Genomic DNA, 24,889 nt, shown 5'->3' with positions numbered 1-24,889 from the left:
CAAGCAGTAATACTTATTATTGTTGTTTTCCGGTTTGAAGGGTGAGTGAGTCAATATTGCGGGCACAATGGACATAAAACCTTAGCTCCAAAGTTTGCTAGTGCGTGTATTTAAGAAATCGTAAAAATACGGTACCAATATCTATGGGTATGGGTGATCAATAATCAGGTGGTCCATTACTAGTCCGCCTACCGATTCCATAAAAAGGTTTATATACAAGAATTCCATAATTAACAGATCAATTTTTTTTTGTTTTTTTTTTTTATGATATCGGTTAGCGGACGAGCAAATAGGTCACATGATGGTAAGTGGTCACTACCGCCCATAGACAATAGCGCTGTAAGAAATATTAACCATTCCTTACATCACCAATGCGCCACCAACCTCGGGAACTAACATGTTATGCTCCTTGTGCCTGTAGTTACACTGGCTCACTCACCCTTCAAACCGGAACACAACAATACTAAGTACTACTGTTTGGCGGTAGAATATCTAATGGGTGGTACCTACCCAGACGGGCTTGCGTAAACACCTACCACAAAGTAAATACCAACACCAAGTAAGTACCAAACAGCAATTAATATTTTGTGATTTCTTTGATACTGTAATATCAAAAAAATTGGCAGATCAGTCTTCAAAATTTGAAGAATGCCAACCATCAATAAATCTACTGAACCATTATAGAAATAATAAGTTATTTTTATTTAACACTTTGTATTATGTATTACTTGTTCTAACAATTTATCAATTGTTTACGTAGTTGTAATATTTAGAACACTTTACCTTCCTTGAAGTTCGTGTTTAGTTACTATTAATACGGTCACGGGTAGGACTTACAGTTCGTTATAGTTTATTAGTAAAATGATTTGGAGAACAAGTTTATTTTTAAGCGTGACTGTATATTTTATTGTGGTTGGAAGCCATATTGAGGGTGAGATATGTTTGTTTTTTTTATTATTACCGTTACCTGAGTCAATTGTATCATTAATATCGATTAACAAAGAACGGTAAATGTTTTTAATTTTGTCATTTAAAAAGGTTTGTTAAGAAAACTTTAATTTATCGGGAATTCTGGGAATTCAGGATTCTGATCCTAAATTCTTGCAATATATCATCTTGGACTGATCGATGAAATATGATACGAACAGTTGAAAGCTCAACGTAATCCAGAAACATTAGTGGTATTCCATGACAACTAGCTCCTTTTCTTTTCTCAAAAAATAAATTTCATAAACCAATGATAGACATAACCCAGCAATACTTTGATGATACTTTTTTCGATAGATCAAAAACCGAACCGATACCACCGAATGCTTAGACTTAAAAGACCTTATTTTAAACGGGTTTTTGATTATACTCGCAGATAAATAATTGTACTTATAAATATAAAGTGTCAGTAAATAGTAAATGTAAATAATCAACCAAGAGGTGATAAAATAATAGCGACTGAGCTAGTTTAATTACAGGCACAGTAGACATGACAGCTTATTTGTATCTCGTCGATATATATCTATTACGCACTAGATCCGAATACTTATTTTGTTTGATTGAAGAGATTTAAGATTTTACTGTATTTGACTTACTGTTTTAGTTTTGACCTTGAAATCGATTTTTTTAACGGTCGTTGAACTTTGTATTAGTCTACGTGATCTTGAATGCATAACACCTATTAACGCCCATTTGAATAGTGATCGAGCCAGTATAATTACAGGACCAATACACATCAAATCTTAGATAGCTCGGTTGGTGCATCAGTGATTAAAGATGTGATGATATTGACAGAATTACCAATATAAAATTGACATTAAGTATTTCGAATAAGCGAAATGAACCAGATTTTATATAATTCAAGGTTAAAATTTAAGTTCTATAAATGTGTCGTAATGAAACTATAAATTTATTGTTTTAAAATACTTTATATCATAAATACTAGAAGACATTTGTGAGCAATGCATGAAATCATAGTTAGGTAGGAATGGGATCCCAGAGGAGCCAGTGGTTATATCCCATCTTAGCGAAATATTAGCAGCCCGTAAATGTCCCACTGCTGGGATAAAGGCCTCCTCTCCCTTTGAGGAGAAGGTTTGGAGCATATTCCACCACGCTGCTCCAATGCGGGTTGGCGGAATACACATGTGGCAGAATTTCGTTGAAATTAGACACATGCAGGTTTCCTCACGATGTTTTCCTTCACCGCCGAGCACGAGATGTATTATAAACACAAATTAAGCACATGAAATTTCAGTGGTGCCTGCCTGGGTTTGAACCCGAAATCATCGGTTAAGATGCACGCGTTCTAACCACTGGGCCATCTCGGCTCATAGCGAAATATTGTGAACTGAAATTCCATATGCTTAATGTATTTACGAATTTTATTGCACTTGACTACGAAGGGAATGAGTACATGGCTGCATGTGTCAAATTTGAATTTCTACCAGTCTCCAGGAGCATTGGAGTAGCAGCAGTGTGGTAGAATATTAAGCTCCAAATCTTATTCTAAAAGCGAGATGAGCCCAGCGGTAGCTGTTACTGTATAAAGTGATCATAGTACATTCTCTTTTTTCAGGTCCAAAACATGGCAAAGTGGCTGTGTGCTACGTGGCGTCTTGGGCGATGTTCAGGAAGCCTCCTTTGAATTTCGCGATATCAGATATAGATCCAACATTATGCACTCACATCGTCTACGCTTTCGCTGGTTTGGATGGAGAATCGCATACTATTAAAAGTCTCAGTAAGTACTATTATTTCCCCGATCTATTAGCACTTCTTAGAGAAATGTATTGTTTTTCTTTTATATTAAATTCTTTTAATAACCATCCTTTTTGTGGCTATACATCTATCGCTTTTTTTTCTCGCTGGAAAAATGCATTACGCGTTTCCCTCATTTGGGGCTTGCCAGTGTCAATGACAACTAGTACACCAGAATACCCACTAAAAAACCAGGTACCCTCTCAGTCTCTTCGGCGGTCTGACGGTCAGCCCACTTATGCGGGCCTCTGATTCCTATAGAACACAGAGTCTCCCTAGACCCTGTCACACCAATTGAGGCGGGGAGAGAAGGTGCGCGTAGCGCTTTTCCCCCTCCCCGGTCATATTTGACGGACCGGGTTTGCAGCAGCGTCCTCCCGCTCCCTTTCCGCTTCTTCCTTCTGTGACATAACGTTTTCGCAGAAGGAGCGCTTATCCGACCAGCAACCCTCGCTACCGAGCATAGCGAAAGGTGTCCGTCCATAGTCCAGGGAATGTCTGGGGCCCCTACGCAGCAAACCTAGTAAAGGTGTGGTACTCGTATCGACTGGTGCACCACACGCGTGGCAGGAGGGTGAAACGTCTCCTGGCAATATATTATAAGTCCTAAACTTAATATTTGGCCCTCATGTTTTTTAATCGTGTATTTTAGACAAAGTAGGCATAATATAAAGGCATAGTTGATAAGCAACCAAGTTACTAATGGATGAACTTATACTTTGAAATATCTTTAGACAATTTTTTATTAAAAACTACATCTTTATTTTAATTGTCTATAGAGACCAATTAAACCGTCGCTACAACTCAGCAAATTGCAGGTTGTTGTATTTAATAGTTTACTGACAAGACCAGATTCCGATGGTGCGTTCAATCTATATACATAAAAGCGAAATACCACTTAATGATTAATCACGAAATTTCAGAAACTATAACACCTACAATCTTGAAATTTGGCCGGTAGGTTCCTTGTACAATGTCTACACCCTATGGTGTAGACATTTGCTAAAAACTCCACGCCTTAAAGGGGTAAAATGGGATATGGAAGTTTGTGCTTTATTAATTAAGCCGCAAATTCAGCTAGTAATTATATATCAGGAATGTTTTTTTATACTTAGTATAAGTAAAATTTATATTAAGGATCATGATAGGGCTGTCATGCAAATAAATACAAAAACTGTTAGGAATGGAACGCAACCATAAAAGTAGTTCGTATCTTTGCCGTTGTTTGGCGCTCTGTCTTGTTGCCCTCGAAACGGTCTTAAGTATTATAACGGTTAGGAATAAATTACACGAATAAATTATACGAATATATTTAATACTTTTTTTCAATATTCCTACAAAACCCCTTAGAAAATAAACTCAATTTTTATTGATGTTACACTTAGTACACATAAATTCGATGTAACCTTCAAACAATGGTGACTGATTATTTATTTATGTTGTATATTCGTGATACCACTAACTAACAAGCATTGGTATTGTACAAAACAATGATAATACGCTACAAATCAATTCAATGTGTATTGTTTTCCTTGCCCATTCAATTTGGTCGGTTAACCAAGTCTATTCACGTAACGCCAGCAATTTATATGTATTTAAGAAGAGCGGAATCTCTTTAATTTAACCGAAGTATATCTGATAGGTAATTTTTTGTTTTTACCAGATCAATGGCTTGATATAGAACAGGATAGTGGAAACGCTGCCTATAAAAATCTGACCGGCATCAAAAAGAATTATCCCCATGTAAAAGTAACTCTGAGTCTTGGTGGTTGGAATGAGGGTTCCGTGAAATTCTCTACGATGGCCAGTGACAAACGGAAAAGGACCAGATTTATCAGAAGCGTCACGCAATATCTTGTGTAAGTACTGAAGTAAGATTTATACCGCTTGTGCCTGTAGTTGCATGGACTCACACAAACTTCAAACCGGAACAGAACAATCACTAATTGTATTGCTGATTTACGGTAGGTTATACGAAGAGTGGGTAGTACTTACACAAAAGGAGTTATTTTTGCTAATTTACTTTGGACAAATATTCATTCATCCAAAAGAGGTGAGTTGGCCCAGTGGTTAAAACGTCATCATCTTAACCGATGATTGCGGGTTCAAACCCAGGCAAGCAACACTGATTTTTCAGGCTCGACAGTGAAGGCAAACATCGTGAGGAAACCTGCATGTGTCTAATTTCAACAAAATTCTGCCACATGCCCACCAATCCACATTGGAGCAGCGTGGAGGAATATGCTCCAAACCTTCTCCTCAAAAGGAGACGAGGCCTTAGCCCAACAGCGGGAATTTTACAGGCTGTTAATGTTGTATGTTTTTGAAACATTCATTAACGTTAATTCATGTTACATAATTAACTTTCATTAATTATTATAATGAAATTTTGTGTTTTCAGCAAATACGACTTTGATGGTCTGGACATAATGTGGAAATATCCTACTATGAGAGGGGGCAGTCCTGACGATAAAGAGAACTTCATCACTTTAATTAAGGTAACAGTTGACATTCAATGGCTAATGCCATTCAATTTAAATAAGCTGTACGAGTTAGAGCTTATTTAATTTCTTTTACCAGCCTGCATTTTGTAACTGTTTTGAAACTCTAGTCGAGTAGTGTTTACACCGGTTTTCATGGGTACGCCACTCCGAGGTCTTGGGTTCGATTCCCGACCGGATCGATGTAGAAAAAGGTTACACCTAATACTAAGTGATTATCATTCCCCATAGACAATGGTACCGTAAGAAATTTTAGCCATTCCTTACATCGCCAATGCACCACCAACTTTGGGAACTGAGGTGTGATGTCTTTTGTGCCTGTAGTTGCACTGGTTCACTCTTTCTTCAAACGAGAACACAACAATTCTAAGTACTGCATTTTGGCAATATAATATCTGATGAGTGGAATACGCTCTTATCCAGACGGGCTAGCAAACAGACGTACCACCAAGTAATCGTGTTAACAATTCATCTCGTCTTCAGCGTTAAACGAAGATATCATGGGGAAATTCTCAATTTATATCAACGTTGAGAACTAAAAATATATATAACACAACTACAATTAAAATCAAGAATTATCCCACACATGAACGCATGTTCACTCGCGCTGGCATCATCACGATAACCTTATATTTTATGATTACAGGAATTAAAAGAGGCCTTTTTACCGTATGGCTACATATTATCCGCGACATTGGGTAATACCAGAGAAGTAATGAGTACGGCGTACGATTTAGTAAGCCTCAATCGTTATTTGGACTTGATTTATGTAATTGGCTATGATTATAATGGACCCTGGGACAAAATTGTTGGAGCATCAGCCCCATTAAGGGGCTTAAATAAGCGGGATGAAAATAATGTGGTACGAGGTTATTTTATTTAATTAAAACATTTGAAGAGACGAACAAACAGACGTTTGAACACAATATATCAATTTATAAGTAGCTCTGGTCTTGGCTCCTACGTCCATTCCACGAGTCGATCTCCTAGGGAACAAAATACTTGCACCTTATTGGTCGACACGCGCGGCTAGATATAAGCGAGACAAATCCGGTATGTAAAACCATCCTAAGAAATAATTTGGTGAATTAACTAAAAAGCACACAGGGGTAATTAAGTTACTTTTGGGAGATCTTTTCGTGGAACGGAATATAGATACTTGAAAGCACAGAACAAGTTTAAAAAGTATCTATATCTATATCGAAATAATTACCAGAAATCTCTTTTTATTATTATAAAGATAATTGTTTGTCCGTTTGAACGCGTATTATGCGCGAATTTATTGAGATTATAAACAATATTAAAGACTATATTGGTATGAGTAATAGAGATGAAGCCATGTTTAACGCAGGTAAAACCACGTGAAGCAGCTTGTATGTTATTTAATATACTTTTTAGGAATACACCATTAAGTACATGCTCTCGTTCGGCGTAAGTCCTGACAAATTAGTTCTCGGTATACAATTCCTCGGACGAACGTTTATTTTAAAAGATTCCGACGTCAAAGATATTACTTTTGGCAAAACTGAAGCCGATATTAAAGGATTTTCTGGACCATATCTTAATGGGACAAATATGTATGCATATAACGAGGTATGTGAAAATTATATAGTATATGTATGTATGTATTTTATATAATCTAATCTATTAAATAGTATAAAACAAGTCGCTCTCTGCTTCTGTATGTGTCTCTGCTAACTCCAAAGCACTGAGCGGATTTTGATTTGATTTTCAATTAGGAAAAACGATAACGAGGAAGGTTTGTATTTTATAATTTATCTAAACTAGATAAATATATTAGTTACCTTGAGCATGCTATATTGATTAAAATGGTCGGTGTAACCGAAAAAAATCGTTCGCTGCGAAACGGTGAACTGGCATTGAAATTTTGACATTTGCTGTTAATAATTCCTCAAATTTGAATCTATAAGCCGTGGATTAATTTATTTTAGGTAGAATTAGTGTTCGGAATCCATAAAATCATTATTCTTTCAAGCTCCATTGCTGGACATAGCCTAATATCACCCATCCGACCAGCTCAGTGCTTTGTGAATCCAATGTTCCTTGCAGTCTTGTTATTTGGTACATCAATACCTACTCCAAAGGTGTCCTGTGCCATTTCTTAACCCAGAACCTGCAGCCTAGGTTATTCGTAGATCTACATGCCAAAATTTTCTATTCAATATACAACCCCATGTAAAATGACACTTCAAATTGCTTGTATAAGCACAAAAAATATTTTGTCCTAATTTTTCTTATCCAGGTATGTCTAGATTTGAAAAATAATTCCAAGTGGGTTTATCATTGGGATGAAGTTTCTTCAACGCCGTATTTGCGTGACGGACGTCGAATTGTTTCCTATGATGACACTCGATCTATTGCCAATAAAGTCAAGTAAGATATTAAGTTATTTGTAAACTATAGTATGTTGAAGTGTCCGATAAACAAATGATTGAATAAAATTAAAGATAAAGTTAAATAGAAGCTTAAATTTCTCTAATTATTTGTATTTATTACATAATAGAGCCGAGATAGATACTGGTTAGAACGCGTGCGTCCTCATCGACGATTGCGGGTTTAAGCCCCGGCAAGCAATACTGAATTTCCATGTGCTTAATAGTGTTTATAATACATCTCGTGCTCGTCGGTAAACATCTTGAGGAAACCTGCATTTGTCTAATTTCAATGAAATTCTGGAACATGTGTATCTACCAACATTTAAACTTTTTGGAATGAGCTCCGAGCAGGGCAAAGGCCTTCTCTCCATAGCAGTGTTACATTTACAGTCTTCTTTTACTTTTATACAGGTCAAGGTAGAATGAGGCTTTCATAATTTGAAAGATATTGTGATATAAATGTGACCAAAAACATTGTCGACATTCCTGTACGAATTTTGACCTTAGGCGATTCTATTAATATTTAATATATCGTATTTTCTATATGATTTACAGATTAGCCATGGATTATAATCTCGCTGGATTCATGATTTGGAGTATAGACATGGACGATTTTAAAGGAGTCTGTGACATGCCAAACGATACTTACACAGATTTCATTGAGAGAGTTAGTGATATAACAAAAGACAAATTATGGCAAGACTCTTTCAAGAATCTTAATAACCAAGGTGAGTATATTTCTTTACCGTTCTATGAAATTTTAGCTACTTGAAACCAAAGCGAGAGCCAACATTTTTTATTTAATATAGGAGCACTACAATTGCGCATTGATTATTAAATATTTATCAGTAAATTAAAATGTTGTTGATGTTATCTGGTCAACATAATTCTATAGAGAAATTAAACGACGAATTACGGAACATTTTTTCATGCTGTTGCAATTAATCTACGTCAAGCTCCAGCGTTACACATTTTACTTGAGGCTGAATATATCGCTTGAATCATACTCCAAGTGCAAAAGTACGTATCCCACGTCATTGTAAAGCCATTTGTCACCGAGTATAATCGTGTACGCAACGTACTTTAATTGTTCCAAGTTGGTTACGTTTCCACGCCCCCAAATAGTTATGCATACAACAATCGATACAATCTCCTCGAGTACCATGTTTAAGAACATTGACCAGTGTCACCTACAAAATGTTCCGTACCGTTCCGTTTAAACTGGCCATGTGTTTAAATTTAAACTGGCCAGTACTTTTTTAAGCATTGGACCATTGCATTGCAACCAGTTATAATAATTAATGACTGAGTGACCATATATTTATTAATTACTCATTAATTACAGCAGGTTTGGAGGGCAAAATATACGGCACACTAAGGGATAAGCAAATTCTCAGATTACCAAAAAAGATATTCAAAAATTATCCACTTTTGAGGACAATTCATGAAGCGATAGATGTAACCGTAGAAGAGAAGAAGATAGCAGATGCGATGAAACTGCTTACAACTAGTTTAAGAGAGGGGAGTAGAGTCAGTGAAACGCAGACGCCATGTTATAGAACTTGCTCAGAAGTATGCTTTTATGGGCCTGGTTATTGAGATTAAATGAGAAAATCTTAGATTCGTCTTTGTTCTGGAAATAAAGTTATAATGTTTATTATATATACCTTTTAAATAAATTAAATGTATTGTATGTAGTGAGTAACAGGCTATAAATGCCACAGTAAGACCTCCTCTCCTTCTTTGAGAAGTATGTTTGGAGCTTATTCTACCATCTTCAATGCCGGTTGGTGGATCCACATGTGGCAGAATTTCATTGAAATTCGACATATGTAGGTTTCCTACCCATCTCAACGTTAAATATTCGGCAATGTGTCACAGCGAAATTGAACTTTATATGACATATGAAGCAATATTGCCAAAATATATGCCGCATTTTATAGAAATTGCTGTGGATTGCTCGTCTAATTAATCAGATCGAGCCATGTGTTGCCAGCAATATTTTCTCAAATCGATTATATATCTTTATTATATGTACTGAAACGAATATACTATGCTATATTGTTACTAGAACTAAAAATTGGTACACAATTCCAGCTCACTAAAAACTAGTTTAAAACCAGTTGCAAATTTTTTAAGTACACATGACAAGTTTAGTTGATGATGTTTATTGGATGATAATGATGAATGGAGCGCGCGAAACAGTGTAGTGAAACAACAAAAGCGACTGCAAATATCCCGGTAGTGCGAAACGACTCGACTTTTTGTTACGTCGATAATTAATAATATTTTTTACAATATGAGAATGCACAGTATAGATTAAAAAGGTTTCTACCCAATCTTATAATGACGTCATGCTTAAGAATGTTTTTCTTTAAAAATTTTAATTACTTTTATTTCAAATATAAACTTAGATGAATTTAAATTAAATTCAAAAACCGAATTGGTTAGTTTTCAAATAAACGATTATCGATTCGGGAACATTATTTCATTTTAATTTAACATAATTTAACAAGGAACGTATCACGTGTTATATGTATCACAAGTCTTCGTAGGGAGAACCGCAGCGGACGTTGTAGAAATGATCACAAACCTGAAACAAAAATTAAAATAACCTGCAGCTGGGTAGACGCTTTTGACGAGAAGCTTATCACAGCACATCTCCAATGCGGATTGCTAGACACATATGGCGACATTACATCCGATATATGCGATTTCTGAACGATGTTTCCTTCACGGGATACGAGATAAATGTAATAAGGTGAGGTTCGTCTTTTAAATGACGTCGCAGCCAGCTAACTGTCTTATTCCCAAATGGAGCTCAATTTAATAGCATTTTTTTTGTTTTAGTGTCAAATAAATCTTGCTATCCGACATATTTCCAAATGGAGCTCAATTTGAGAGCATTTTTTTTATTGTCAATTAAAACTTGCTTACCGACATATTCCCAAATAGAGCTCAATTTGAGAGCATTTTTTTTATTGTCAATTAAAACTTACTATCCGTTATATTCCTAAATGGAGCTCAATTTGAGAGCATTTTTTTTATTGTCAATTAAATCTTACTATCCGATATATTCCCAAATGGAGCTCAATTTGAGAGCATTTTTTTATTGTCAATTAAAACTTGCTTACCGACATATTCCCAAATAGAGCTCAATTTGAGAGCATTTTTTTTATTGTCAATTAAAACTTACTATCCGTTATATTCCCAAATGGAGCTCAATTTGAGAGCATTTTTTTTATTGTCAATTAAATCTTACTATCCGATATATTCCCAAATGGAGCTCAATTTGAGAGCATTTTTTTTATTGTCAATTAAATCTTACTATCCGTTATATTCCCAAATGGAGCTCAATTTGAGAGCATTTTTTTTATTGTCAATTAAAACTTGCTAACCGACATATTCCCAAATGGAGCTCAATTTGGGAGCATTTTTTTTTATTGTCAATTAAAACTTTTTGTTGGCAATTGAACTCATTTCTAAAAGACTTGGTTTTATAAATATTGACCACCATCAATTATTCTTATTCTTAGTAAAAATCAGGAGTTCCAAAGTGGTCAATGTTAAATCTGATGATCTATATAAATGTTTAGACTCTTTTTCTATCGTACAAAACTTATTCAATCGCTTAGCGATTTCCTAGAAAAAAAACCTATGAGAAACTACAAGCATTTAAAAGTAAGTTTGGGTGGACGCGATCTAAGACCATTTCACCTGAAGCACTTCGGAAAATTCAACGGAACTTGCTCTGGTTCAAACAATTTTTGTTAAAGTTCACGTATTTTACCTCCACGCTGTTGAGAACATTCTGTTAATAAAGGAATAATTAATGTACTTTTTATAAGCAAGATACTGTACAGTCTTATTGAACCCTAAACGTTTATTTTCTTAAAGTAATATTTTTACCTGAAACTGTTCATTAAACAGTGTCCCGTTGGTGCATAAATCCGTGCTGACAACACGCTGGCGCCAGCAGAAATGAAAAGCCTGGAATGATAACACTCTTACTCCATTAATCTGTACTAATATTATAAATGTGGTAGTAACTCTGTTCGCTTGTCTGTTGCTCTTTCCCGGTCAAACCACTAAACCGATTTTGATGAAATTTCGTAAGAAGCAAACTTGAACTCCAAAAAATGACAAAGGTTACTTTTTATGCCTGGTGACCAATAACTAAAACGAGGGCGATCACTAGTATTATATAAACAATGAGTTCTTAAGGTCATATTCATTTATCTAATTAGGGAATATCTTTACCTTACTCCCTACCCTTGGATCATAATTAACACGAATAAAACTTCATACATTACATTAGTAGGGCTAAGGCCTCCTCTCCCTTTGAGGAGAAGGTATGGAGCATATTCCACCACGCTGCTCCAATGCAGGTTGGTGGAAAAACTTCATATCACTTTATAATAAATTATAACAGAAATAATTTAAAAAATTCCGACTTGTCGGCGACTAGTCGGTAAAGCCGATCTGGCAACATTCATAGTCGGTGATTATTCGGCAAAGAATGCCGACTAAGGCTTCTTTTATTAACGGTATTATTGGACAACATCACATACATTACTCTGATTCCAATGTAAGTAGCTAAAGCACTTGTGTTATGGAAAATTAGAAGTAACGACGATACTACATACACCCAGACCCAAGACAACATAGAAAACTAATCAACTTTTCTACATCGACTCGGAATTTAACCTCGGAGTGGCGTACCCATGAAATCCGGTGTACACACTACTCGACCACGAAGTTCGTCAAATAAATATATAAAATGTATGTTTTTCAATTAATTAATTCGCTATTTACCTGACAGCCGCTGTCAACGTCAGCGTAATAGCCCCGGCTCCGTCCTTGGCAAGTGAAGCGCGTCGGTGGCGCTTTCTCGAACACGGGATAAAGCGGCGGGTCATGAGGTAGATGCAAGATGTGGTAGTATTCAAAGTCTTTGGGATGCTGACTGACGACGGCAGTTAACGCTGGAAAAGAAATCTTATGAATTAACTGCCTTTAAGTACATCGGTAAATTGGTCACGTGATAGTATGTCTTCAACGCCCGTAGACAATGACATTGTAAATATTAACCATTCCTTACATCGTCGATGTGCCAAGCTTGGAAACTAAGATGTCATGTCCCTTGGGTAATTACACTGTCTAACTTACCTTTTAAACTGGAACACAGCAACAGTGAGTATTGCTGTTAACCAGTAGAACATGTGGTATCACCACAAAAGTGTGACCCAAGACAACATAGACAACTAATGAACTTTTCCTACATCAACTCGGCCGGGAATCGAACCCGGGACCCCGAAGTGGCGTACCCATGAAAACCGGCGTACACACTACTCGATCACGAAGGTCGTTCTCGTCGTTGTCGATATATGTCATTTAAATATACATATATTATAAATATTTTAATTATTTATTTACTCAGAACATGCAACTGAAGAAGCAACAGTTAACTAATAATATAGATACAAATGTTTTTGTTAATCTTTTAAGGTGCTAAAACCAATTTGATATAAAGCAAGAACCGCAAGGAAGGACAATGGCTTCTTACGTAAACCTAACACTTCACGGCCAACCCCAAAACGTGAAGCCGTGGGCGACAATTAGTAGTATATATAATCACAGTGGAAAAAGTTAAAAATAATAATAGCGCAGTTAACTATAGAACATTACGACATGATAAAAAGTTTTCATGTAAAGGGGGAGGGGGGGGGATATTGCTGTATCCTATGTCCTTCCTTGCTTCCTTCTGGCTTCAAGCTTGCTTCATACTAAATTTATTTAAAGCGGAACAGACAAAGCTTCTTCCGCATTTATAATATTAGTATATAAGTCGTGTTTATCGATCAGCAGATCGACAAAGGTTCTTATGTATTAACGCCACCGCAGCAAAAAAAGAATATCTATATACATACATATAATAAAATTGGAGTGTCTGTTTGTGATATTAAAAAAAGGTTCTTTACACTTAAAGCATATGTATGTATAAACGTACATACACCAAAAATCTTTTTTTTACAATTTTTTTGTTTGTCTGTCTGTATGTTCCGGCTAATCTCTGGAAAGGACCGAGTTCGACGAGACTTTCACTGGCAGATAGCTGATGTAATGTAATAAGGAGTAAGTTAGGCTACAACAACAACTTTTTTTGTTAAATTCAAACGCGGCCGAAGTCGCGGGCACAGCTAGTATATATATATATATATATATATGACGTATTAGCAAAAGGTTTTTCTTTTTGCTGTGATTCCGTTCATATCCAAGTACCGCGGTTTGTATGTCAGTATATACAGACCGGATGACTCCTTAGGTAATGTTAGTTTAATATACAAATAATTTCATTTCTAACTAATTGTAAAGTTATAAACTAGTAATTACTAGAAAAATTCTGAGAAAAACGCTTATAGATACGATAGATCTTTAATCAGAGCTCGGAGCTTTTTATTATTGATAAAACGGCCCAGATACAATCGTTTAGTCCTTATAGTCACTAATTGTATAAATGTAACGAATCTGAGTTTTTATTACTTAATTTGCTTTACAAGTAGTCTAATACTAAAGCCACGTTCAGATAAGATGTTTAGTAACAACTGTAGTATCAACTGAACTGTAGTATCAAGAAGAACCAGCAAGAAATTCAGTAGTTACTCTTTTTCAATATCTAAAAATACAGTCATGTTAGTTAAATACAATTATATATGTATGTTATGTCTCCTTGAGCCGAGGTGGCCCAGTGGTTTGAACGCGTGCATCTTAACCGATGATTTCGGGTTCAAACCCAGGCAGGCACCACTGAATTTTCATGTGCTTAATTTGTGTTTATAATTCATCTCGTGCTCGGCAGTGAAGGAAAACATCGTAAGGAAACCTGCATGTGTCTAATTTCAATGAAATTCTGCCACATGTGTATTCCGCCAACCCGAATTGGAGCAGCGTGGTGGAAAAAGCTCCAAACCTTCTCCTCAGAGGGAGAGGAGGCCTTTATCCCAGCAGTGGGACATTTACGGGCTGCTAATGTTATGTCTCCTGCCTGGCAGTCAACAAGCATTAACTCAACGCTTTTTTATCATCAATATACTCTTGTATCGAATAATATGCCTTCTTTACCAATGTATTTTTTACAATTGACTTCAATCTATGAAACGTACAGTATGTACTGTAACCAACTCGTAGTTAAATCGTTTTATTTAGTTTTTGGAACGAAGTTCTTTTACTTGGCATACAGTAGAGTGAGCTGACACAAATCGTCACGCAAGGAAAAGGTGTTATGTCGATCTTTCCGTCTCTATCTCCTTATCTCTGTCTCTTTCTATTATTTTGTTACTAGTTGTCGCCCACGGCTTCGCTCGTTTTAGGGGTTATTTGTTATGTGTTAGGCAAGAAAAGTAGCCTATGTCCTTCCTTGGAGTTCAAGTTTGCTTCATACAAAATTTCAACAAACTCCGTTCATTGGTTTAGCAGTGAAAGAGCGACAGACAGACAGACAGACAGACAGACAGAGTTACTTTCTCATTTATAATATTAAGCACAGTGTAGATTGTCTTAGTCAACATGGGATGGATTTTTAATTTTACATTACATTACATTAACAGCCTGTAAATTTCCCACTGCTGGGCTAAGGCCTCCTCTCGCTTTGAGTAGAAGATTTTGACCACGCTGCTCCAATGCAGGTTGGTGGAATACACATGTGGCAGAATTTTGTTGAAATTAGACACATGCAGGTTTCCTCACGATGTTTTCCTCCACTGCCGAGCACGAGATGAATTATAAACACAAATTAAGCACGGCCGCATTGGAGCAGCGTGGTGGAATATGCTCTATATCTTCTCCTCAAAGGGAGAGGAGGCCTTAGCCCAGCAGTGGGATATTTAGAGGCTGTTAATATAATGTAATGTAAATTAATTAGATTATTAACTACTAGTTGAACCAGCGGCTTTTACGTCACTTCCTTGGGTTAAATGTCCATACCAAACTTCTTCAAAATCGAACCCGTTTAGACTAAGATAACAGACAGAGTTACTTTCGAATTTTAATATTAGTATGGATTACTCATATATGTAAAGTACGGAATATCGATCTCACCGTGAATCAAGAAACTCAGTAGTTATTCAATAGTATACACATACAACAAGTTACTAACTGATTCTTTTATAAACGAAAATTTAACTCACCCATTAAAAACATGGCAATACTTTTCAACATTTTTTTTAATTAATTAAATATTTAATAAATAAATAAATTAACAGTTAACCACACGTGTGGTTCGTAACACTTATTTGAACTAAATAACATAAGATTATCATTGAAATTTAGAATGTATCAACTGGTAACGAGATTTGACAGCTTCATATGTGAGGTAACCAAGATTTTTTATCATTACGTTTTAAGCATTTTTTTTTTTATTAATAAGGCCTTCCTTTCTGTCAAAGGTGTGCTAATATTAGAAGCTAAATAATTCGATCCAATCAAATGAAATTAAAATATTTTTTATGATATATATATGGCCGGATAATACCTGATGATAAGTGGAAGATAAACTCAGTACTTACTCTTTTCAGTACTATGTCTTATTAAAGTACCGCATGTTAATCGAATTTAATACAATTTAGTACATTTAAACAAATTCCAATTGTTTCATTTTGCCTTTGTAAGTTTGTTTTTGTTGGTTTTCGTCCTGGCTTTAGCCGAGTATTAAGAGGGGGAGGGGGGGATTTACATTCTTAGCTTTTAAGAATAAAAACGTAGCCTATGCCCTTGCTTGGGGTTCAAATTTACTTCCGTGTAGCCTCGAAATCGTAACAGACAGACAGAGTTAATTTCGCATTTATAATTTTAGAATCGATTATTATTAACACCGTAGTTGGGGTAATGTTGAATAGTCTAAAAATAGGTTATTTAATAAAAATAGATATTTTTAATATTTTAACCCTGAAATTAATACTCATAAAAACAACCAAATCATATCTTTACTTTATATAGTAAGTATATAATATATCTACAATAAATACATAATAATATCTACTGCATAACAATGTCCTTAGGATCAGTGTATCAATTTTCGCATATTACAAAGGTCGTGATTACAAAAACCTTGCGGTCATCCACTGTCCTTTATACACTAGCTTGGTTTGTGGCTTTACGCGCTTTTGTACTTATATTTTTATTATTATTATTTCTATTATTATGACATATTCACTAAACTAAAATAAAAGTAGATCGTCTGACAGACGAATTCATTGTTAATCTCCTCGGATGGAATTTGAAATGAGCCCGTATGTTAAAAATTACGCTGACTCACTAGCCCTTAAGAGATCACCGCTATTCAATGTATCGCTGGGTTGTATCCAGACGGAATAGCACAAAGTTCACGCAGAATCCCCTGAGATTTACATTCATTTAGATAAATTCTTATAACAAAATGTATATATTGTTACACAGTAAGGTTTATATTTTTACTTATATTATAAATGCGAAAGTCTATCTTTTGTCTGTTTGTTGGACGACCCACTGAATCGAATTTGATGAAATTTGGTAAAAAGCAAGCTTGAACCCCAAGGAAAGGCGGTCATTTTTTTATATCTGACATCTAATGACACGTCCTTTCCTCGCGAGCGAACGACACCTAGTAAGTATATAAATAAAAAATATATAATTAAAATAGACACTTTAAAAAGTTACACGACAAAAAGCAGACATTCAGATTGTATGTGATATAGAAAATCGTTCAAACCAATTTAGAAAAAGAACATCGTCCAAAAAAATATCTTATGACAACTACAAGCCTTTATTTTATATACTATGTAACTGTCCGCCAAAAAAATAAACGTGCAATGCAAAGTTTATTTTTTTTGGCGGACGAGCATATGGGCCACCTGATGGTAAGTGGTCACCACCGCCCATAGACAAAGGCGCTGAAGAAATATTAACCATTCCTTACATCACCTATCCACCACCAACTTTGGGAACTAAGATGTTATGTCCCTTGTGCCTGTGATTGCACTGGCTCACTCACCGGAACACAACAATACAGTGTACTGTTATTTGGCGGTAGAATATCTGATGAGTGGGTGGTGTATTAAATATGTCGCACAAACGTGTTTGTTCAAAATGTGTAGATATATTATGTAATCTGTGTACATTTCTTGTATTTACAACTGTTAAAGTTAAACTATTAAATTATACGACGATGATGTCGATGCCATGACGTTTATGAAAATACAAAAAATAACTGAACTAAAATACCAGTACGTTTAAATATCGAATTTGAAAAAATGATGTTTTCTTTTTATTTAATCAAAACATTCTAAATTCAAATAACATTGTCATTATTGAATTCATTGACTTAGTGACTGGTTGATTGGCAGAGAGTAGAAATTATAAAAAAAAGATGATATTACATTTCGTATCAGGTAGGTACGTGTTACTGTAAACAAAAAAATATATTAATTCAAATCAAAATTGTATAATTTCTGAGGTTATTACTACATGTGTATTATGTAAGTACATATATATTACTTTTAAATAAGTTTATATATATATGTAAGCCATAGTTATTTATGTATGTGTTTATTTATATTTATAGTTAAGTGTATATGTAGTGTATAGTTAAGTGTATATGTATTCCTGTCAGCTTATTGCGACTCATGTAAGTTTTGTTAATTCAAATGTCGAATTTAGTTTTAAATATTGGTGTTGCAATACAGAAAAAATAAAAAATAAATCGTAAGAATCCTTGTCTATCGATGTTTATCCTAAAGTGCAAGAATGAGGAACAAAACGGAATGTCAGAGGGCGTTTCTATCACGATATGATTCAAACATATATCGTATAACATTACCAAGGGCACGAAATAAATGTTGCCAACTATAAAACTTAATCTACGCTCTATAAAAAAAAATTGTTTTCCGTGGCTGCAGGTGTTAGGTATAAAATGTAGCCTTTGTCCTTCGTTGGGGTTCGAACTTGTTTCTTATATGTATAATTACATTGATTCCAATTGGTTTGGCCGTGAAAGGTTAATAGACAGACAGACAGACGGACCCAGTTACTTTCGGATTTATAATATTAGAACAGATAATGTATTTAAACGTTCAATGACTTAAAAGTGTTACAAGAATTGTATATTGTTGTTTGGTCACCAAATCTTCTCCTCAAAAGTTAAGCAGGTCTTTCTCCAGCAGAGGGAGATTTACGGCAATGGCATGACATTTATCAATATTTTGATTGTGAAACTTTTTGCTAAATACATATTTTTTTTAATAATTATATTGTTAATGCCTGGCAAAAAATTAGCAGCTTTGTAAACAAAAAAAAAGTTGCCTTTTTCAAAATATAAATCTGCAGTTATTACCTTTGTCACGTTTTAAAAAAATTAGAGTGATTTTTATGACGCCAGCACAAAGGGTGACACGAAAACTATTGTACACGATGAAGTTGCTCGCTAAACTGTCAAATAAATGTCAAGCTATAGACGTAGACAAACTTCACACATCATTTTATATTACAATGTTTATTTTTAATTACAGAAATTACTTTTATCATAGTAATCATTATAATTTTATTATTAATAAGTAGATTATTATTATGTCATTGTAATTTATTACTATTTTAACACGTGCATAAAAACATACATAGTCCATTAAAAAAATATACGGGATAAATCCACAAGATCATGCTAGTTGTCTTCTTGTAGCTGGTAATGTCGCATATACGATTAAAGGAGAACCAGTATCTTCATATGGTATACAACCATAAACGTCACCAGCTCACCATCGCGTTCAGTAACGTTGTAGCTTTGAATCTTTAAATCGAGTATTTATTTCATCGAAGCATTATTAATGAACGCACTAGTTTGATACAAAACTGACCGAGGTTCGAAAAGAATGGGCGTAACTTAGCGGGAAATTTTACGAAAGGTCAGTGATATTTTCAAAGACGTCAATACATGTTGTTTTTTTTAATTTTATTTAAACGGCAAAAGTTGCTCACGTTATTCCATTCTTAATATGCGTAAATATCGAATAAATGATTTATTTATACCTATTTCACGCTGCTCCTTCTTTCTTATGTATTAAAAGTAAGTAAAGTAACTTTTTATGTAAGAATTTTTAAAAGTTAGGCACAATTATCCTTTGTTCTTCCTTAGGGTACAAGCTTGCTTCACACCAAATTTCACGTGGTTTGACCGTAAAACAACAACAGACAGACAGATTTACTTTTGCACATATAATAAATAATCTGGACAGATTGATACAATTAAAAAAAAGAAGGATTTTTTCATAATAATAACATTCGTTTAACCTTAGAATGTTTCTAACATTACATCTGAAAGTAGTTTTAACCTACTGCACCGAGATACGAGATCGACCTCTTACTTATTTCAACTTAAACATGTCAGTTTGTGAAATAAAAAAAAAAATCTGTTAAGAACGAACTATGTTTCAATGTCGAGTATTCCGTATGTCAATAATATAGTATTGCTTAGGTGTTTTTATAAATTTTTATTTGTATTATATTAAAGTCGAGACGGCCTAGCGGTTACAACCTTGGACAACCGAGGATTGCAGGTTCGATTCCGGGCAGTGCCTCTGAATTTTAACTTAATTTGTATTTATAATTCATCGTGCTCGGCGGTAAAAGAGAATATTCTGAAGTATGCACTTTTTTGTAATATAGATAGGGGGACGGGCAGGTGGGCCTGATGGTATGTGGTCAGTACCACCCGTATATATTAGCACTGTTAGACAATTTAACCAGTCCACACATCGCTAATACACCATAACCTTATAAATTAAGATGTTAATTCACTTGAGCCTGTAGTTACACTGGCTCACTTACCTTTCAAACCGGAACACAACAATACTGAGTACTGCTGTTTGGCGGTAAAATATCTAATGAGTGGGTGGTACCTACCCAGACAAGCTTGCTCAAAGCTTCCACTACATAAAGAAAATAATAGTAATATATTAATGTATTTTTGAATGTGCCGATGGTGTTTTAACTAAGTAAATAAATTAAAAAAAATTACACACAAATCTTGGCATACCGAGTGATCTCCTCAAAGGGTAGAGGAGGTTACATCCCAGCAGTGGATTATTTGCGATCTTTGGGACGATGGCATAAAAAATTCGAAGCAATACCATAAAAACCAAACAATAAAATTTAATCTTAATCATCATCCCTCCCTTATCCCTCCTGCCCTTATCCCAATTTTATTTGGGGTCGGCGCAACATGTCTTCTTCTTCCATAATTCTCTTAAATTTAATCTTAATGACGCATTTAATTGACAAAGTAAAATTTAAGGGTTTTTTCACATTTAACAAACGAATTCTAAAAATTTAAATTTAATACGACCTCGGAACGGTATGCGCGACCCGCTCACTTACACTATGATAGTATTATAATATACTTTGTGTTTTGGCAGGTGAATATAGTCATATATAACTAGCATAATACTAATGGTTTGTCGATGATAAAAACCTCTTTTGTTTGTTTGTTTGTTTTTTTTTTTTTTTAAAAAAGCAATCGAGACGCCTGATGGTAAGTTATCAACACTGTCCGTGATCATTGATGAAGTAAAAAAAAAATGTTCCTTCTAACGCCAATGCGCTCACAATCTTGGGAAGTAAGATATTAACTTGTCCCTTGTGCCTGTAGTTTTTTTTTTTAATTTAATTTAACAACATCCACTAGATCACAGTTGCCCGTGAATTTTTTAAATTCTACTTTAATACATTTTGGCGTTTTAAATTTTTACTGAACATCAGCAGATCTTTGCTGGACTTCAAGCTGACTTTTTACATTTTATATTTTTCTTCGTTCCGTAGTTATACTGGCTTACTCACCCTTGAAACCAAAAAAACAACAGTAATAAGTATTGTTGCTTGGCAGTATAATGAGTTGTATCTAGCCGGACGGGCTTGCACAAAGCCCTGCATCCAAGTAAAGTCCTAAGAACCCTATTAAAAAGTAATAGCTGTCTTCTCATTAGAATGTTTTTTGTAAAACCGAATCGTTTACCGTAACGACAAACTCTATGACACCCTCTTATCCCGACATGGGACACCATCCTCTACTTCCTTATGATCCCATATACTTCGTTGCTATATCTGTACATGTAATAAAATTGGAGTGTCTGTTTGTAATATTAAAATAACTGCTTTTTACTTAATGCATATGTATTTGTATACGGAACATATTATACCACAATAACATAATGTACAAATATTGTCTGTTTGTTTGACTAATCTCTGGAACGACTGAACCGATTTTGACGGGAATTTCACTGGCAGATAGCTGATGTAATAAGGAGTAATTTAGGCGACAGCAATGACTTTTACAGCTAGTATATATATGTGATAAATAATACTTAACCTAATCTAACCTATCTTGTATTGACGCATGAGCAGAACTTTTTTTTTTATCTGCGAAGACGCTGATATAATACGTAATTACTGCTGTTTATATGTCAATACATAAAGACTGGACGACTCCTGACGTTATGCTAGTTATAAATAAAAATAATTTAGAGTTATATATAAAATAAAGTCACGCTGCAATGTCCAAATACTGTCCAGAACCGCGCACAGCCCTCGCGCGTGTTACCACTCTGCCGTCACGTTGGGTTTCTTCCACCAATCACAAAAGCTGCCTAATACATAATTAATAAGTTATTGAACAATATTTTTTTTGTTCAATTCAAATGCGCACGAAGTCGCGGGTACAGCTAGTATTATTATAATAATAAACCCGTTATTGTAATATTATAAACTTGTAAACACCACCCCCCCCCTACTTTCCGTTTGCATACGGCACAGAGAACGTTTTTGGGCAATGGTATATGCATATATAATAATAAGATACCGGGAAATGTAACCAATTTACCATTTACGAAATTCAAAAAGTTTATTAAGACTAAATTAATAAATAAGTCTTATTATTCATTAAATGAGTACTTTTTAGATAAAAACGCCTGGATTTAGGCTCGGGTTCCATCACAAGACACTAATTTTTGTAAAAAATAAACAGAGAAAAGAGAAACTATGCGAGTTTCTTGCCGTTTCTTCTCGCTGGAGGCTGCTTTCCGATACGGTGGTAGTTTTTTAATATCGACGATTCAAAAACGCTTCGTTGTGAAGTTTACTTAAATAAAATTGATTTGATTTGATTATCAACGAAACTATGTTTTTGTTCAATTTATTTCAATAACCATCATCTCTCATCCCCTGGTCGTTCCTTGATTTTTGACCACGTGTATTTTTTTTATTGTACTACTTATTTAAGTAACATCTAAAAGTGTCTCTCAGGAGACATTGCGTCTGAAGATTGGGGGGAGAGGTCGAGTTTATTAAATACGGAGGGGAGGTCAAGTGAGTCAAATTCTATTCGTATTGACCAGTTGATTAATTATATTTCAGATATCTGTGGCGATCGTGCTTGCCTCCGCCACTTTTTTAGCGACTTAACAATTAGATGTATTATGACTTCGAATTTACGAAAAACTTATAAATTCTATATTAATTTAGTAACTTTGGTAATATTTTTGAAGGTTTTCAATTTGACGAATACGATTTTTGGAGATCATGTTACCTTGGACCGCGACTGGTATCTCTGTATCACTTTTATACATTATACTAGCTGTGCCCGCGACTTCGTGCGCGTTTTAATTTAATAAAAAGCGTGACTTTATTATTATTTTACATATAATTCTAAAATAAAAGTAAGCTAAGCCTAAGTTACTCCTTATTAAATTAGATATCTGCCAGTCAAAGTCCAGTCAAAATCGGTCCAGCCGTTCCAGAGATTAGCCGGAACAAATAGACAGACAGCAAAAATTGTAAAAAATGTTATTTAGGTATATGTACCGTGTATACATACATATGCATTTAGTACAGACACTCCAATTTTATTATATGTATAGATAGATGATACGATTCTAATTGTATTCCGTTCCTACATTGACCAAACCGCAACTGGATCGTTGTGTTATTATTGTTAATTGTTATTGTTAATACTTTATTTAACACTACAAACAAAAATACAGAGATCTTAGGATTAAAGACAAAAAAAAAATTGCTCAAAACAAAAATATAAGCAATTATTTTGTATGTTGTACAACGGGCTGACTTATGGTTGATTAGCCATCTCTACCAGACAAACCAATCTGAGAGAGATTTTTTTTTTTAAACTATATAAAGAAATTTCGCTGCAAGCCTGTCTGGGTAGGTACCACCCACCCATCATATATTCTATCGGCAAGCAGCAATATTGTTTTGAAGGTTTGAAGGGTGAGCTAATTCCCAAGGATGGACTTAATATCTATGGGCGGTGTGACCGCTTACCATTAAATGGTATATTTACCCGCCTATTTAATTAAAAAAAGTACAATAAATTAAGATAATTTTCATTAACAGAAATGAAAATAATCTCATTCGATATGAGAAAGTTTTTAAGAATTACGGCCGCTAAAATCGGGATTGCTTAGTGGTTAGAACACGTGCACCTTAACTAACGATTGCGGACAATTCAGGACCACTGAATTTTCATATACTTGATTTGTTTTTATAATTTATCTCTTGCTTGGCGGCGAAGGAAAACATAATGACTAAATCTGCATATATTAAATTTAAATGTTGTCACATTTGTATCCACTAAACTGAGCTGATGCTTGATGAAATAAGCTCCAAGCCTCCTCAAAGTGAGAGGCCTGAGCCCAGTAGTGCGACACCTACATACCTAATCTTTGAAACACTTAAATTCCACACGCACGAATAATTTAAAACGATATTATAATTAATCATTAATTAAAATCGATAAACGATACATCGAAAACAAAAGTCGATAGTTATTTATCAACCTCAGTTTGACATTTCAATGTTATCGATATTATCTCGTTATCGCAAACAAGATTTATATAGAGCTTAGAAATTACAGTGACTTACGACTGTTTATATCTCTACATAGTATGAACAACGTCGCTTCTCGCCGTCTGTACGCTTGGATCTGTTAAGCTGCGCAGCGGATTTGAATGAGGTTTTCATCAATAAACAGAGTGTGATTCAAGAGAAAGGTTTAAGTGTATAATACATGTTTATTATAGTAGAGATAAGCCAAGAATTTTTGGAGAGGCTTTCGTAGCAGAATTTTTCGATTTTTTTTTTGTATGATTGTTTTTCAATCCAAAAATTTTATATATATACTCGTAAACCCTTATTTTATCTGTGCGAAGG

General features: G+C 34.7%; 2 protein-coding genes across 3 annotated transcripts; one reads left to right on the top strand and one right to left on the bottom strand.

Annotated features, from left to right (window-relative positions):
- Positions 1 to 796: 796 nt before the first annotated feature.
- LOC125074396 (probable chitinase 2) lies at positions 797 to 9,264 on the top strand. Of its 2 annotated transcripts, none has more exons than XM_047685719.1 (9): positions 797 to 931; positions 2,567 to 2,731; positions 4,412 to 4,607; positions 5,150 to 5,246; positions 5,896 to 6,111; positions 6,648 to 6,842; positions 7,513 to 7,643; positions 8,201 to 8,373; positions 8,994 to 9,264. In XM_047685719.1, the coding sequence occupies exons 1-9, from the start codon at positions 862 to 864 to the stop codon at positions 9,242 to 9,244; spliced, it is 1,494 nt and encodes a 497-aa protein (XP_047541675.1). In that variant the 5' UTR covers positions 797 to 861; the 3' UTR covers positions 9,245 to 9,264. The 2 variants fall into 2 exon arrangements, with proteins under 2 accessions (XP_047541675.1, XP_047541674.1); XM_047685718.1 differs by having other exon boundaries at positions 8,991 to 9,264.
- An 800-nt stretch (positions 9,265 to 10,064) lies between these two features.
- On the bottom strand, positions 10,065 to 15,950 carry LOC125074342 (U-scoloptoxin(01)-Er1a-like). Its single transcript, XM_047685642.1, has 4 exons — positions 15,832 to 15,950; positions 12,461 to 12,630; positions 11,555 to 11,635; positions 10,065 to 10,238 (listed from the first exon to the last, which is right to left on the bottom strand). Exons 1-4 carry the CDS (start codon positions 15,860 to 15,862, stop codon positions 10,185 to 10,187), a joined length of 336 nt encoding a protein of 111 aa, XP_047541598.1. The 5' UTR covers positions 15,863 to 15,950; the 3' UTR covers positions 10,065 to 10,184.
- Positions 15,951 to 24,889: the final 8,939 nt, after the last annotated feature.

The sequence above is a fragment of the Vanessa atalanta genome, chromosome 27, assembly GCF_905147765.1.
Source record: "Vanessa atalanta chromosome 27, ilVanAtal1.2, whole genome shotgun sequence".
Taxonomy (NCBI): Eukaryota; Metazoa; Arthropoda; class Insecta; order Lepidoptera; family Nymphalidae; genus Vanessa; species Vanessa atalanta.
Note: the sequence above shows the minus strand (reverse complement) of the source record. Positions and strands in the feature narration are given on the sequence as shown.